The sequence below is a fragment of the Capricornis sumatraensis genome, chromosome 2, assembly GCF_032405125.1.
Source record: "Capricornis sumatraensis isolate serow.1 chromosome 2, serow.2, whole genome shotgun sequence".
Taxonomy (NCBI): domain Eukaryota; kingdom Metazoa; phylum Chordata; class Mammalia; order Artiodactyla; family Bovidae; genus Capricornis; species Capricornis sumatraensis.
Window position 1 is genome coordinate 926,988 of NC_091070.1, and position 17,127 is coordinate 944,114.

The following is a 17,127-nucleotide window of genomic DNA, read 5'->3' on the forward strand; positions in this document are numbered from 1 at the left end:
GACAGCACCGGGAGGCGGTGCCCTCTTCCCGGGAGCGCGGGAAAGGCCTCTGAGCGGGTCTTGGAGGATGACCCAGGACTCTTCAGGCAGAGAGCGGGGCATGCGGAACGGTGCCTGGGCAGCACAGTTTCTCTGAAAGTTTTTTTTTAAACCTCACACTCCTCGTTCTGCACACAGCCCTCTCGAGGCTGCCAGGCGGGGCACGCCGGGCGCCTTGCCTGCATGTCACTGCTCCTCCGACATCCTGCTGCAGACCCGGTACGAGGCGGATTCTGTTTAAAGTAACACTTGCTGAGCTGCCTGCTGATCCGTGTGCAGTGAGAAGGGAGGGGGCAAGAAACGGAGAAAACGCATGCCCTCGGGGTCTTGGTTCACTCAGCTCCTGGCAGTTGTGAATTTCACTCGTTCGATAGGTAGTTGTTGAGCACTCTCTGCAAGCTGGCTCTGCTTGAGGGACAAAGACCTGGGTCCTCAAGGCGCCTACGTTCTCGTTGGGGATGTGAGGACACGCGTGGCTCCTGGTGCTTCTCTTGTTCACCATGTGTCCTCAAGGATGAGCCGGGAACCCACGGTGTGATGAGGTTTGGCTCTTCACAACCCCGTGGGCTGCAGCACGCCAGGCCTCCCTGTCCCTCACCGTCTCCCAGTTTGCCCAAGTATGTTCTGTTCTTAGTCGTTCAGTCGTGTCCAACTCTGCAACCCCATGGACTGTAGCCCGCCAGGCCCCTCTGTCCATGGGATTCTCCAGGGAAGAATACTGGAGTGGGGTGCCATGCCCTCCTCCAGGGGATCTTCCTAACCCAAGGATCAAACCCAGGTCTCCTGCATTGTAGGCGGATTCTTTACCATCTGAGCTGCTGGGGAGGCCCTGCCCAAGTTTGGTGTTCAGTAATTATGAAATAACCTATCACTTAGGTTCAGAACACCAGTTGGTAAGAAGAAACATGGAAAAAGCCAAACAATTTCTTAGCTTTAAGAGATCTACTGTGTTGACTTGTTCTAAAATTTATCTTTAAGGTTCTCAACCACAGATAAGGAGAAAAAATATTGAACCTAAGCTAACAAGTAACTTTTCCCTTATGAGCTAGGAATTTGACATCTCGTATGAAAAGTATTTTATTCACAGCAGAACTATGAGTTTGCATGACAATGACAGTTGATGTTGAATTTAAGTACACTGGGCTTAAACTGGGTGACCTGGGCCAAACTCTGAGGCTAGAAGACAATTTGGAAGGACAGACTGGAAGAGGAGGGATTTTATTTTCCCCCTGGCTCCGAGGAAGTGTGTGTGAAAATGTAGATGAATGTGAAATAGTAGATGGAGCTTGCTGTTGAAGTCGCTGCCCATCACGAGGTGAAATGATTCTCTTGTCTCCGAGTTGCTCAGAGACTTGGTTTTCCGTTTGGAGTTTGCTTCTGGAGCTCTGGGTGCCTTCCAGTTTGTCTCCCCCTTGGTTTGACAGTTTAGAGACAGGTGACAGGATTAAAGAACTGAGTGTGCGGTTCGGAGTCACAGCGGGACAGGACATGAACAGACGCTGCTGCTCATTTGTACGTGAGAACGTAGATTTCAGAGGCCAGCGGTCAGAAATGCTGATTTCAGGGCCCAGGAGGTCAAGAAGGGACCGGTGCTGGCCAGTCAGTGCCCCCCTGGCGTCCTCAGGGGTCGTGCTCCTGCCCGGACCTCAGGGCGCTGAGATCTGGGAGGAGGAGGAGGAGGGGCTGGGGGCGCGGGCGTGGGGGAGGGTGCGGGGATGGGGGAGGGGCGGGGTGGGGGAGGGGCGGGGGAGGGTCCGGGGGTGGGGGAGGGGAGGGTGCGGGGGAGGGTGCGGGGGTGGGGGAGGGCGGGGGTGGGGGAGGGGGAAGCCGGTAGAAGAGGAGGGAGGAGAGAAGGAAAATGGAAGCAGGTCAAGGCTGGAGGGGAGCGCAGCCCCGGGACGGCCGGTGCGCCTTCCCCCGCCTGGGTTTGCCCCAGCTCGGCTGAGGACGCACCCGAGCGCTCCCTGCAGCTGGGGCCCGCGCCAAAGCAGGGCTGGGGCCCCCGGCGGCGTGGGCGGGTTTCGCCCTCCGGTCAGCCAGCTGGTGCTCCAGGGACTCGCAGGCCCTTTCTCCTTGGTGAGGGCTGAGCTGCTGGGAACCGGCCCCCGCGGAGGCAAGCTCCCCCAGCTCAAGAAGCGAGGTGCAGGAGGTGAACCCCGAGTTCTGACCGCTCGCCAGTGCCCGCTGCCCGAATGCTGGCGAGAGCGTTTTTTTTGAGACTCGTTTCCCATAATGAATTCTGACATCATTGCACTCTCTCAGTCAGGGGTGTTGAAACGGAATAAATGACCTCATGTCAAGGGTCTGTGGAAACCCTCAGACCCGGGGGAGTCCGTGGCTCTCTTTCTCTTCGTGTTGGAGTGGAGTTTCTAAGCAGCAGTTCGTTCTAGCTGTTTCACGGTGTCAACACTGTAAGAATAAGCTAGTAGAGACATGAAAGCAGCCCTGTGGGTTTTATTCATTTCCCTCAAACTGGGGGTATTTCATAGCCTCTAGAATGTAATTTTTGCAAGTTAATCTTTTTCTGTTTCTTTCTATCATGATTATCTTAAAAAAATTTTTTTTTCTGCCGTCATGGCAACCGTGGAAGTGATTGCTTGAATAGAATTATGTGACTATAGAAACATGAATGGTATAAGAACTGCTGATGGTTGGATGTCTCTGTATTTAGGACACTTTGTTCCTTTTCTGACGTTCAAGCTGTGCGACCTGCCCCCTCCAGCCCCCTCCTGCGGCCGCCAGCCCCGCGCTGGTCCCCGCCCTGCGGTCACTGCGGACTCTCTGTTGATGAACACAATTCTCCCCGGCTTCGGGAAGCGCTAGACTCTGCAGCCGAAGCTCTTCCCAGAAAAAAGCTGGAAGCAGTTTGAGAAAGCGCCGATTTGCTCAGAGGCAGGGCAGTGCTCGGGGCGCCCTCCGGCGTGGCTGCGGTGCGGCCGGCCGGGTGGCCGCCGTCCCCGCTCACGGGGACTTCCTGCCGCGGCCGCCGGGGGGCGCCGGCCGTGCGCGGGAGGACCGCCTGGCCCCCGCACGGCGGCTCTGCGCCCGCGGCCCTCAGCTCGGGCGGCGAGCCTCGCCCTGGGCACCAGGCTGCTTCTCCCGCGACAGCGGGTTCTCCTTCCAGTTTTTGAACCAGTTGCTACGAGTAGCTCATTCGCTGGGATCACTGGAAGCGTCAGATTTGTATCATGTACATATTAATTTGCATATTAATAATGGAAAGCAGACCTTCCTCCCCCCCTCAGTATTTTATTTTAAACGTTTTATTTTGGGTTAACAATGTCGTGATGGTTTCCGGCGGGCCGCGGAGGGACCCAGCCGCACGTGTGCGCGAATCCGTCCCCCCAGCGCCCCTCCCGCCCAGGCTGCACGGGGGGCAGTCCGGCGCGCAGCAGGCCTTGCTGGTGACCCGTTTGCGCGTCCTTCCCAGGCGCCCAGCCATGCCTCCCCCCACCCTTCCCCGCGACCAGAAGTTGGTTCTCTAAGAAGGCAGCCTGTCTTGAGTCCCTGCTGCTTTGTCCCCCCTGCGAGCATCGTCCTTGGTCTGAGAGCTGCGGTTCCTCTGTCAGCCAGGTGAGAGCTTTGGCGGAAAGCTCCCAGCTGGCCCTCCCGCTGCTGTGCGACTGAGCGAGCCGCTTCTCTCGTGTCACGGTGGACTAGGCCATGTCGGGATCATTTCTAGCTAGAAAATTCCGTGCCTCTGTGATTGGACAGGTGTCTCCCTCTGCGAGGAGGGCCCGGGAGACGCTCTGAAGGGCCAGCTCCCAGCTGGTGTCTTCCCGCTGAGTTAGGCGTTTGCATTGAACGCTGCCTGCTGTCCCCACTGCCCAAACCGCCGTGTAAGGCTGGGCCTCCGATTGCGCTGTCTCAGCGCCACCTTTACTCACGCCGCTTAAAACGCCATGATTTGCTCGCATGTGTACGTGCTGTGTGCGCTGTCAGGTCACACTCTGGCGACCCTGTGGACCGTAGCCGCCAGGCTCCTCTGTCCTGGGGTTTCCCAGGCGAGAACACTGGAGTGCGTTGATCCTTCCCTCTCCAGGGGATCTTCCCCACCCAGGGATCTAACCGCCTCTCCTGCATAGCAGGTGGACTCCTTGCTCCTGAGCCCCTGGGGAAGCCTCTTTTCGTGCATACTAGGAGTTTACTCTGGGATTCTGGGCTAAAATGACACTGCTCTGTCCCGCCCATCCCGTTCTCAGCTGTAGCTGTCCTTCCCCTGCCATGTTACTTAAGAGAACGGAGCTTCAGTCCAAAGCGAATATACTCTATTGCCTGTGAACACAGATCCCATAAAAGCAAATGAAGGGGAAAGCAGCAGAGATTGCATGTCCCAGGGCCTATTACCTAATTTTTATTCATGTCTCCTTTAGCGCTGCCTGGAGTCCTGAGCACAAGCTGCTCTTTTTATGCTGCCGTAAAGCCTCTGATCCGATATCATCTGATATGTGTGGGTGAGAGGACTATGGGAGTGTTTATGTCCCGGCGCCAATAAACCATTATCTTCAAGTTCTGGGGCTGTTCTTGTGAATGAGAGCCCTGGGACGTTGCGTCGATATAAGACACGAATTAATAGCCCCGTGAGTGCAGAGCACATGGAGCCCATGTATCATCTGCTTTCATCCCTTTGTTCGACTTAAAGTGTCATCGAAGAAGAGAGCCGAAACCTGGCCTCTGCCGCGCCGGCACCGGCTGACCTGCTCGGTGGCTTTTTGGAAAGATGAGATGTGTTCTAATGAGCAGGTTATAAATACCACCGGGTTATGCCATAGCAGGTGGCAGCGCTTGATGTAAAGAGACCTGTGGGGAAGTGATCCCAGCTGGCCGGGCTGGGCACAGCCTCAGAGAGGGGGACAGACACGTGGGGTCTGGGCGTGTGGGTCAGGGTGAAGCCAGGTGTGATCTGCCCCTTCTCAAAACAAGCTACCCACACGGTGAGGTGTGTGGCCGCGTGTGAGATGCGCTGACCTCAGCGCAGGGGCGCCCGCCCGCTTGGGAGGGGCTGTGAGCCTCTGCCTGCCTGCTGGGGTTGGGGATAGGCTGGGGGTGGGGCAGGCGGCTTGACACAGAGCACTTGCCTGATGGAGCCCCTCGGTTTTCATGCCTCTACCCTTGGTCTCGCCCACAAAGGAGGCAGGTCACAAAAACCTTTCCCCACCTTGCACACATTCCTATACCTTTATGCCACCCATTCTGGGATGAAAAGATTTCAGCACCACTTAACGGAGCAGGCTGAGCTGCTGGGGGGTGGAAGATAGACTTGTGAAAGATATCTTGCCTTTTTTTTTTTTTTTTTTGCCTCAGATCTGGCTTTCCAACATTTCTTTGCTTGAGAAACTCTGACTGTGGAAGCACCAAAGCCCATCAATCTTAGGTCAGATTTTTCAGACTTGAGCAAAGACGGACAGACACGTGCCAAGCGATGGTTTGCTTGCTGTCTGGCCGACAGCTTTTATGTAGACAAAATGCAGTGGAATGTGTGTATAAAATATTTAACATTAATAGGCGCCGGATGGGAGCCCTGTCAAATTCTGTGTGCCCACAGGAGCCTGACAAGAGGAGTCGGGAGATTCAGAGAGCTCCTCAGAGCGGTTGAGACGAGAACAACCCAAAACCTGCGGATGGTAAGTGTGACCGCGACTTGGTTCAGGCCCAAAGGCGCTGCAGACACCTTCTCTCTCTTTCGTATTATGAATTATATATGATGTATCATCACACATTAGGTAATACAGGCGTTATACATCTTCAGTTCTATCAGTGAAGCATATCGATACACATCGTTCATTCACCAGTTTAAAGTCATTGGAGTTTAGTAGTCACAAAATCGTCCAGCCATCATTCATGCTTCAATTCAGAACCTTCTCATCACTCCACAAAAACCTCCATGCCTGTTACTGGTCAGTCCCATTCTACTCTTCCTCCAGCTGGGGGTGGCCACTAACTTACCTCCTATTTCTGTGGATTTGCCCGTTCTGGACATTTCATATAAGCGGATTTGTGTGGTACATGGTCTTTTTGTGACTGGCTTTACTTAGCACACGTTTTCAAGGCCCATCTGTCCTGTGCCGTGAGTCTTCTTCCTCTCCGCGGCGGATGACATTCCAGCGCAGGACAGAGCACGTCTTGTTTATTCAGCCACCAGTCCCTAGGACGTTGGATTGTTTCTGCTTGCCAGTTCTTATGAATAATGCTGCTGTGAACATCCTCATGCAAGTTCTTGTGTGGAAATTTGTGTTCGTTTTTCTTGGGTACATACCTGGGATTGGAGTTGCTAGAGCCCATGGTAACTCTACATTTGACCCCTGGAGGAATCGCCAAGCTGTTTTCCAGATCGATCGCGCCATTTTACCTTCCCACCAGAAGTGAGGCGCATTCCAGTTTCCCATGTGCTCGACAGCACGTGTCTGTTGTTTCTTTTCAGCTCTAGCCATCCTAGTGAGTGTGGCTCATGGAGGTTCCGATTTGCGTTTCCCTGATGGCGAATGATGGACGTCTTTTCAGTCCCTTCTCGGTCGCGCTCTGTTAGACCGTAAGGCGGGCACCCTGCGTGGCGGTTAGCACTAGGCCCTCCCGATGCCCGTGTGGCTGTATGCTGAAGGGTCATACCGCACCCGGGATGGGGCAAAGCACGTTCGATCCTAGGAGCACCTAGCTGTCCAAATATATTGACCATAAGACCCAGACACAGGAAAGCTGGTTAGACACACTGGCTGGTCAGCAGCTTGACTCGCCTGTGGGCTTGCTTTCTCTCTCCTCCCTTTAAGCCTTTCACTCTCCTGCCGGGGGGCTTAGTCACTGCTCCGCAGGGCGCCCTTCAGAGCCAGAGCCCCAAGCGCTCGGGCGCGGTCTCCGTCCTGTCATCCGTACTGTGGTCTGCCTGTTACCACGCGTCCGTTGCCATGCCCACAGCACATGGCATGTGGGATCTTAAACTCCCTGACCGGAGCCTGAACCCAGAGACTGAGCCTGGGGTCTCAACACAGGAACCAGGGGAGCCCCCGGCAGTCCTGCAGATGCTGGGAGTGCTCAGCTGGCTGAGGCTAAGCCACTCCCGCCACGGGAAATGAGGCTGCATCCTCGTTTGGGCGTCTCCAGATCACGAGGATGTGGACGTGCAACTCGCGGTCCAGGCGGCTCAGCCACAGGCTCCCCTAGCATTACAGCGCCAAGCCGCCTCGGTCGTGTCTGACTCTCGGGGACCCCGCTGACCGTGGCCCGGCAGGCCCTTCTGTCCTTGGGATGCTCCAGGCAAGAACACTGGAGTGGGTTGCCATCGCCTCCTCCAGGGGGTCTTCCCAGCCCAGGGGCTGAACCCGTGTCTCTTAAGTCTCCTGCGCTGGCAGGCAGGCTCTTTAACACTAGCACCACCTGGAAGGCCCAGAATTATAGGAGGTAGAACAAGATGGGTGACTTCACACACACACACACACACACACACACACACACACACACACATACACACGCCACCACCACCACTAAGAACTCACTTGGTCTTTGGTATTTATTTATGTGTTGATATGATTTATGCGTGCCCTCAGAAGTTCAAAGAAAATATTTTTTGATCAACAGAGTTCTTTAAGGGGAAAAAAAAAACCCTGCAAAAAGATGGATAAAAATTATTGCCACATGTCTTTTCTCTCAAATTGACCTCCTCCCCATATTCCATAAAACTTCCCAACGTCAGCATGAGCAGCTTAAAAGATCTGAAAGCATAGCGAGAGTACTGGCAAGTGTTCTTGTAATTGTTTTAAAAGTTTGCTTAGACGATCTTTCAAAATTCTTAAATATACACTCTCAAAAAATACATATTTCATTAAGGAAATGAATGGTTCTTCCTCATTAAAAAGGCACGTGTACATGGACTGCACCGTGGGAATCTGCCTGTTGCTCACGCCAACGTTATTTTTCAGAGTTAGAGAATATTTTCTATTATTGTGTAAGATTTATGATTTTCAATCAATGTGTTTTAACTTATAAAAATCCTGTGAGGTAGGAGTCTGGCCAGAAAATATGTTAGGAAGGAAGAGTGGTTTCTTTTTTTTTTTTTCCTGAGAAACCCAGTGAAGAAACTTCTAAAGGAAGCCGTGAGGACTAAAGCTGACCCTGGACGCTCCCAGCTCTTAACTGGTCAGTGTTAACGCGGGCTTCGCCGGTAGCTCACACGGTAAAGTGGTCCATCTACAATGCGGGAGACCTGAGTTTGATCACTAAATTGGAAAGAGCTCCTGGAGAAGCAATGGCAGCCCACTCCAGTGTCCTTGCTTGGGGAAGCCCATGGACAGAGGAGCCTGGCGGGCTACAGTTCATGGGGTTGCAGAGAGTTGGACACAGCTGAGTGACTGACATGTTCACCTTCAACACGAGGGGAGTCACTTCACACTCAATGTCACATTTGAGTTGCAGGCACACCTTTGGTCTTGGTTGGTGGTCCACGAGTGACCTAAACTAAACTGTTTCTAATTCCTTGAGTGCTCAATCAGCGGCGTGCATCTGATACATCTGAGGCCTTTGAGCAAATGCTCAGCCCTGTGCCTAACCTCGGGAATGCCAGCCTGTGGCCAGACTCAAGAACCTGTATTGTCCACCTTCCACAAGTGATTCTTTGCCCAGCCCAGCTGAGAAACACTTCCTGGGACATCTTCACTGGCATCCTCTGGTTTCCACTGGATGTGAGGAAGCTTCTTTAGCTATTGCCACTCATGAGACAGGGTTTCTCGTGTGTGTGTGTGTGTGAGAGAGAGACTTTATGTTTTTTTTTTTAACTTTTTATTTTATGTTGGAGTATAGCCAGTTAGCAATGTTGTGATAGTTGCAGATGGACCATGGAGGGACTCAGCCTTCCATAGACATAGACCCATTCTTCCCCAGACCTCCCTCCCATCCAGGCTGCCATGTGACATTGAGCAGAGTTCCCTGAGCTCTACAGGAGGGCCTTGCTGGTTATCCATTTAGACACAACGGTGTGTAAATGTCCATCCCAAACTCCCTAACTGTCTCTTCCCCCCACTGTTACCCACTGGCAATCTTACGTTCCTTCTTTAAGTTTAGAGTTGGTTTCTGTCTTGTAAATAAGCTCATCTGTATAATTTCTTTTTAGATTCTACACATAAAGGATGTCATACGATTTTTCTTCTTCTCTAAGACAGTGTTTCTTAATTGCTGTAAGATTCCTTTTTGATTAGCTGATAATTGCAAATTTATTACATTCTTATGAGACGGAAATGACAACCCACTCCAGTATCCTTGCCTGGAAAATCTCATGCGCGGAGGAGCCTGGTGAACTGCAGTCCCCGTCGCAAAGAGTCAGGCACGACGAGCGACTGACACTATGAGATGGAAAACCTTGTAAACTCTGGTGTGAAACTATAGCAGAGAAGGATTTAAAAGTACATTTACAGCAACCCCATTCCTAGGTAAATCCTCCAAATAATTGAAAGCAGGTTTTCAAACCAAAACTTGTGTACCAGTGTTCACAGCAGCAGTCCTTACGGTGGCCAGAAGATGGAAACAATTTAAGTGTCTACCGCTGATGACTGAATGAACGGAATACAATGCAATATCATTCCGCTGCAAAGAGGAGTGAAGGGCTGGTTCGTGCTGCTCCGTGGACAAACCCTGAAAAGACCCTGCTGAGGGACAGGAGTCAGACACAGGAAGACCACCGGTTGTGTGGTTCCTTTTATATGAAATGTCCAAACTAGGCCACCCACAGCCACAGGAAGCGGAGTCGTGGTTCCCAGGGTGTGGGAGGAGGGAGCGTGGAGAGTGCTTCTTAAAGGGTATGGGGTTTCCTTTTAGGGTAAAGAATGTTCCGGATCCAGATAGTGACCAAGGTTGTACAATGCTGTGTCTGTGCTAAGCGCCACTGGATTGTACTCTTTAAAATGGTGAATTTTACATGACGTGAGGTTTAAAAACACATGCAAAAAAAACCAGTGCATTTAATGACCAAATTTATACAAAGAAGTTCAAGTTCTTCTTCCAGACCAGCTTTCTTCCTTTCTCTCCTTTCATTTGAAATATATTTGGTAGTTATCAACAATTTGTAGGCATTTAAACTACAAGCTAGATATGCCCTGAGTATAAAACATAAAAGGTATCATAGACATTGGTGATCTTGCTGATAATTTCTCCTGTTCAGTCTCCTCTGAACTTCATTTGTGCTTTCAGTGAATATAACCAACATCCTTCCTAACAGGTGCGTGATGAGCTGATGCCTTTAATATATGCAGTCACATCAAAACCTCATCAAAAAGCTCTCTCTGGAAGGTTAATGCCTTGAGGGAAAACGAGGTCTGACGTGAGCTGTCCAGCAGCGGACAAGCAGGCTGTCCTGGGGACAGAGACTTTCACCTCAGAATCCCTCTGTGGCAGATACTGCCGCAATGTGAAGTTCCTGTTCATTTCTCCCCTTTCACATTTGTTTTCCCCTCAGCTAGAGCCAGTGGAGGTTATTCTTGCCAGTCGACGCTTCCAGAAGTCATTAGTTTATATGACTGCGGTGAGATCAAAACGAGGCCGTAACGGGAGGTTTAAGAAAATGGCCCAGGAACTGTTTAGGTCCTGAAAATCGTGTTCTTATGAGATCTTTACAGATGGCTCAGCTGGGGATGATTGGAGTGCATCTAATTTCACATTTTTATAGACATTTGAAGCCAGTGGGTCTTACTTGGGAATAATGAAGAAAATTTGCCTTTACCCAGAGGTTATCAGGAACCACTGAGCTAGTGATTGGGTTGCATTTCGGTTTCCTTGTGGTGTTTTAAGAGATTTCCCATAGATGAAAGCCTAGCAAAGTTCTCTTCCGGAACATACTGATTTAAAAAGTGTTGTTCTCAGGGAAGATCAGTATCCTTTGCCTGCCTCTTCCGGAGAACGCTAAGACCTTGTGGGAAGCCCGCTGGGCGGCGCCGTCTTCCCCTGCCTCTGGCCGAGTGTGAGGCCGCCGGGATCACCCTGCAACGCACTCCTTCTAGTTTCAGAGGGATTTTTTTTTTTTTTTAATTTCTCTTCTTTGCCACTGGGAGATGATGAGGACATCAGTCAGCACAGCTCTTCTTTCCTCTTTGCCACTGGGAGATGATGAGGACATCAGTTAGCACAGTTCTTCTTAGCAGCTGCCTTCTCTCCTGCCCGCAGCACATCGTCCGCGGCGCTATTCGGGCTTCCCAGGTGGCGCTGGCGGTGGAGAACCCGCCAATGCAGGAGACGTAAGAGACGCGAGTTCGATCCCTGGGTCAGGAAGATCCCCTGGAGGAGGGCACGGCAGCCCGCTCCAGCATTCTTGCCTGGAGAATCCCATGGACAGAGGAGCCTGGCGGGCCACAGTCCGGAGGGTCGCAAGGAGCCGGACAGGACTGAGTGACGTAGCAGGCTCACACCCACGGCGCTGTTCCAGGCAGCAGAGCTATAGCGTTAGGAAAACACGCCAACCTGCGTCTAATCTAGGACAAGACTCAGATATTTCCGAGTTTTCATAGTGAGAAAAGAGATGTCTACCTGGCTTTGAAAAAATGTATTTCTTGACAGTATCCATAGCTCCCACTTTGCCCTCTCTGCACCTGGCCAGTGGGAGCAGGTCAGGGTCTCAGGTGCTGAGGGCCAGGGCGGGGACACATAGGGCTTGTCCTTGGCACGCCTAAGAAGGAAGACGTTCTAAAAATCTGCAGCAGACATCCTCTTATCATCAACAAAGAGATGTTTTTCAGGGATTACATCATCTCGGTTGAGTTCTGGCTTTCTGCCAACTTCAGGCTTCAGCAGGCATCAGTTGGGCAGTGATGAAAATATTTGCAGTTCACCTATTATTTAGTTAATATAAGAGCTTTTGGAAAAGAGCTTAACTAAAAATTTCAGGTCCAAAACATGTTTAGTGTTCCAGAGTATAACAGAAGCAGGGCAGCATTTGCAGGGCATGAGGTTATCTGTTTTTTAAGTGTTTGAAATATCTTAGTGTATCATATTTTATTTTTGCTGTCATCAACTGGAGAATTTTCATCATAGTAGAAATTGTTAATGAGTCTTGGAATAGTGATGACAAAGATGGCTGAGAAGTATTTGCTGAACGAGCGAGAGAATGAGTGAACGGCGCAGCGAGCGGCACGGCGCAGACTCACGACTGTCCCTTTGCTCCTTCGTGTCCCCAGACGATAGCCAGGCAGCTGGCGGAGATCTTGTTGCGGGGTATGTGTGAGCAGAGCTACTGGAACCCTCTGGAGGATCCGCCATGCCAGTCGCCCCTGGACGATCCTCTCCGGAAAGGAGCAAACACGAAAACCTACACCCTCACCCGGAAAGCCCGCGTCTACTCAGGAGAGAAGTAAGGGAACCGCTGTCTCGCTTGGAGGTTAGGGGATGGGAGGGAGACTTTGGGCCTCCCGGGTGGTGCTCGTGGTTAAGAACCTGCCTGCCAGTGCAGGAGACATAAGAGGCCCCCGTTCGATCCCTGGGTCAGGAAGGACCCCTGGAGGAGGGCACGGCAGCCCACTCCAGTGTTCTTGCCTGGAGAATCCCATGGACACAGGAGCTTGATGCTACAGTCCACGGGTCACGAAGGGTCGGACACGACTGAAGCACCTTAGCGCGCGCGCGCGTGCGCGCACACACACACACACACACACAAGGGTCGGACATGACTGAAGCACCTTAGCGCGCGCGCGTGTGCGCGCACACACACACACACACACACGCGCGCACACACACACACACACACACACACACACACACACACACACAAGGACATATAGAAGTTCAAGCGTAGGTTTTTTCTCCCCTGAAAGAGAACCAGACGAGCAAGTCTAATTTACCAGTTTAATAAAGATACCTCTTTATTTTTCATAACTTCAGCAAAATCCATGCACTAGTGGGGACCTTTCAAGTAGGAAAATGCTCTCATTCTCATCTAAAATAGCTTGGTTGCTATTCTCAGCCTTCACTGTTGGTTTTGGGATTTTCATTCAGATTATTACAAGAACTTCAGCATCATACAAAGTTATTAGTAAGCCAGAATTTACTTTTTTTTCTTTTCCTCAGCAATTCCTTGATCCTTTGTTTAAAAATTTGTTTTAAACCGATTTAGCTGTAAGAAGAAGGAGAATTAACTAATTAACAAATGATTAATAATTTACAAGTGATTGAAAGGTGATGTCTCTGTAGAGTGTTCACTGTTTCCAGTTTTGAAGTTGGGACTGGATCACCTTTGAGGATGACGGGGTAAGGGTCCAGGCCGGGCTCCATCTGGGCTTTCCCCCTCGGGAAGGAGTAGGCAGGAGACAGGGAGAGGCCCCGAGGCGGCAGGAAGACAGGACCAGGCTTGACTCATTCCCGACTCCTCCCCTCGGAGCCTTCCTTCCCGCCTTTGTTCCTACAAGACCGAGGCTCGGTGGCTTTTCAGAACCTCGCCGTGAGGGAAAGAGGACACCTTTAGTCACTGCGCAGCGGGAGAATGGCTGAGAGCCCGCAGGCTGCTGCCTCTGAGGCCCCGGGGAGCGGACAGCCGCGGGGACTGGAGGGTTGTCGCGGCTGAGGCTTCTGAGCACCGCCCTGCAGCTTCGGGGGACAGCGCTTCTCAGGGTAACTGCCTCTCGGTCAGTCAGCTCAGTCACTCAGTCGTGTCCGACTCTGCGACCCCATGGACTGCAGCACGCTAGGCCTCCCTGTCCATCACCAACTCCCAGAATTCACTCAAACCCACGTCCATTGAGTCGGTGATGCCATCCAGCCATCTCATCCTCTGTCGTCCCCTTCTCCTCCTGCCTTCAATCTTTCCCAGCATCAGAGTCTTTTCAAGTGAGTCAGTTCTTCCCATCAGGTGGCCAAGTATTGGAGCTTCAGCTTCAGCATCAGTTCTTCCAATGAACACCCAGGACTGATCTCCTTTAGGATGGACTGGCTAGATCTCCTTGCAGTCCAAGGGACTCTCAAGACTTCTCCAACACCACAGTTCAAAAGCATCAATTCTTCAGCACTCAGCTTTCTTCACAGTCCAATTCTCACATCCATACATGACCACTGGAAAAACCATAGCCTTGACTAGATGGACCTTTGTTGGGAAAGTAATGTCTCTGCTTTTTGTCTACGTTTGTCATGGAGAAGGTGATGGCACCCCACTCCAGTACTCTTGCCTGGAAAATCCCATGGACGGAGGAACCTGGGGGGCTGCAGTCCATGGGGTTGCTAAGAGTTGGACATGACTGAGCGATTTCACTTTCACTTTTCACTTTTCATGTACTGGAGAAGGAAATGGCAACCCACTCCAGTGTTCTTGCCTGGAGAATCCCAGGGACGGGGGTGCCTGGTGGGCAGCCGTCTATGGGGTTGCACAGAGTCGGACATGACTGAAGTGACTCAGCAGCACCAGCAGGTTGGTCATTGCTTTCCTTCTAAGGAGTAAGCGTCTTTTAATTTCATGGCTGCAGTCACCATCTGCAGTGATTTTGGAGCCCCCCAAAAAAGTCTCTGACTGCTTCCACCTTTTCCCCATCGATTTGCCATGAAGTGATGGGACCGGATGCCATGATCTTCATTTTCTGAATGTTGAGCTTGAAGCCAACTTTTTCACTCTTCACTTTCACTTTCATCAAGAGGCTCTTTAGTTCCTCTTCACTTTCTGCCATTAAGGGTGGCATCATCTGCATATCTGAGGTTACTGAGATTTCTCCCGGCAGTCTTGATTCCAGCTTGTGCTTCTTCCAGCCCAGCGTTTCTCATGATGTACTCTGCATAGAAGTTAAATAAGCAGGGTGACAATATACAGCCTTGACGCACTCCTTTTCCTATTTGGAACCAGTCTGTTGTTCCATGTCCAGTTCTAACTGTTGCTTCCTGACCTGCATATAGGTTTCTCAAGAGGCAGGTCAGGTGGTCTGGTATTCCATCTCCTTCAGAATTTTCCACAGTTTCTTGTGATCCACACAGTCAAAGGCTTTGGCATAGTCAATAATGCAGAAATAGATGTTTTTCTGGAACTCTCTTACTTTTTCCGTGATCCAGCGGATGTTGGCAATTTGATCTCTGGTTCCTCTGCCTTTTCTAAAACCAGCTTGAACATCTGGAAGTTCACGGTTCACGTATTGTTGAAGCCTGGCTTGGAGAATTTTGAGCATTACTTTACTAGCATGTGAGATGAGTGCAATTGTGCGGTAGTTTGAGCATTCTTTGGCATTGGCTTTCTTTGGGATTGGAATGAAAACTGACTTTTTCCAGTCCTGTGGCCACTGGCCACTGCCTCTCAGTCTTCTTAAACTGACCCTGGCCTTTCTCTCTCTCGTGATCTTGTTCAATTTGCATTTCTTGTATGGATTCAGACTAGTGAGCAATTTCTTAACTTTCTCCTGCGTTCCTTACTCCTTATCTGGATTCATAGAACATCTGTTCTAACAGTTCTCAAACTCTCACTTGTTAAATGCTGACCCCTTATTATGAGCTATTTAGCAGCAGGACTGAGATTCTTTTTTAGGTAATGTTTTTAAGCCTTAAAAATAGACTCTAGATTTTTCCTCTGCTTTAGATGCTTCATAAGCCCAGTATATTGAAGACTCCAGCTCGTGCTTCCCCCCCCAGTCAAGTTTGCCATGTGGATGAAGCTCTGTGTCTGTCTGGGTGCTATTCCAGTGTGGCCTCACCCCTTGAAGGAAGCAAAGCTCAGAGTGCCGGCCGTGTCTCTCTTCTTTCCGGAACCACCCGGTCTTTGCCATACATCAGCTTCCCCATCTGTACAGAGTTACGAAGGCAAAACATCGATCGAGTTAAATGGAGTTATTCGTTAAAGGGGAGATTCCTATACCGTGAATGGTTATTGAGGCACAAATTTCATTTCACACAAATACACATGGTCATTTTTATTAATGTTTTGTTGCTATCTAGTTCACACGCTGTACAATTCGCTCATTTAAAGTGTACAGTGCAGTTTAATATGGCTTTTAACAGAGTCACATTGCTCGTCGCTGTGGTCAAATTTAGAACATTTTTATTGCCCCCCAAATAAACCCCCCAAAGCTCCCTTGGGGTTTTCCATATACGAGATCATGTCGTCCGCAAATACCGTTTTACTTCTTCCTAACATAGACGCCTTTTGCTTCATTTTCTTTCTTCCATGGTATTCCTTCTCGTTTATTTGCTGCTAATAAGCACCCCTTAGCCTGCTTTCCCCCCAAACCCTTATATTTTCACGTGAATTTTAGGATCATTTGGTCTATTTCTGCAAAAAACAAAAAAGGGCAACTAGGATCATGATAGGAAATGAATCTAACTTGTAGATAAATTTGAGGAGTGTTGCCATCTTAACAGGGCTTCCCAGGTGGTGCTAGTGGTAAAGAACCCGCCTGCCAGTACAGGAGGCTTAAGAGACGTGGGTTCGATCCTGGGGTTGGGAAAGTCCCCTGGAGGAGGGCATGGCAACCCACTCCAGTATTCTTGCCTGGAGAATCCATGGATAGAAGAGCCTGGCCGGCTACAGTCCATGGGGTCACAAAGAGTCGGAGACGACTGACGTGATTTAGCACTTATGCACACCATCCTGGCAATATTAAGTCTTCGTGACCAGGAAATGTCTTTCCATTTCTCTTTAATTTTTTGGACGACAATTTGAAGCTTTCAAGGCACGCTGTCTGCGCTTCTTCTGTAAACTTGTCTGAGGGTGTTTCGGTTTGTTGCTGTTCTTTTCAATCCTGCCATAAATGGGGTTGCTACTATTACTTTTATTTGGGGGTTGTTTGTTGCAAGTATATAGAAATAAAATCGATTGTCTGTATTGATAGGGTATGCTGAAGTCCCGCTGAACTGGTTTATTAGTTCGAATAGTTTTTTAGATCCCTTGGGATTTTCTATATGCAAGATCATGTCATCCGCAAATACACTTTTACTTCTTCCTAACATGGACGCGTTTGCTTCATTTTCTTTCTTCCATTGTGTTTCTCTTCGTAAGGAGCACTTGAGGTGGCTTAGATAAGGAAATGCACATTAGATTAGATAATTAGCACAAAGTAAAGAAGGAGGCTAGAAGCCACTGTTTTGTGCCAGGAAGTAGATGATGATTTTTTGAACACTAGGCGTGCCATGCTGCTGCCGCTGCTAAGTCGCTTCAGTTGT

General features: G+C 50.3%; 1 protein-coding gene across 2 annotated transcripts in view; it reads left to right on the forward strand.

Moving 5' to 3' along the window:
• TTC7B (tetratricopeptide repeat domain 7B) overlaps positions 1 to 17,127 on the forward strand; it is a 270,549-nt gene that overhangs the window by 127,657 nt on the left and 125,765 nt on the right. For both annotated transcript variants that reach the window (XM_068964694.1, XM_068964695.1), the window contains exons 6-7: positions 5,585 to 5,663; positions 12,186 to 12,358. In XM_068964694.1, the coding sequence (XP_068820795.1) occupies positions 5,585 to 5,663; positions 12,186 to 12,358 (252 nt within the window). The remainder of the gene's footprint in view (positions 1 to 5,584; positions 5,664 to 12,185; positions 12,359 to 17,127) is intronic.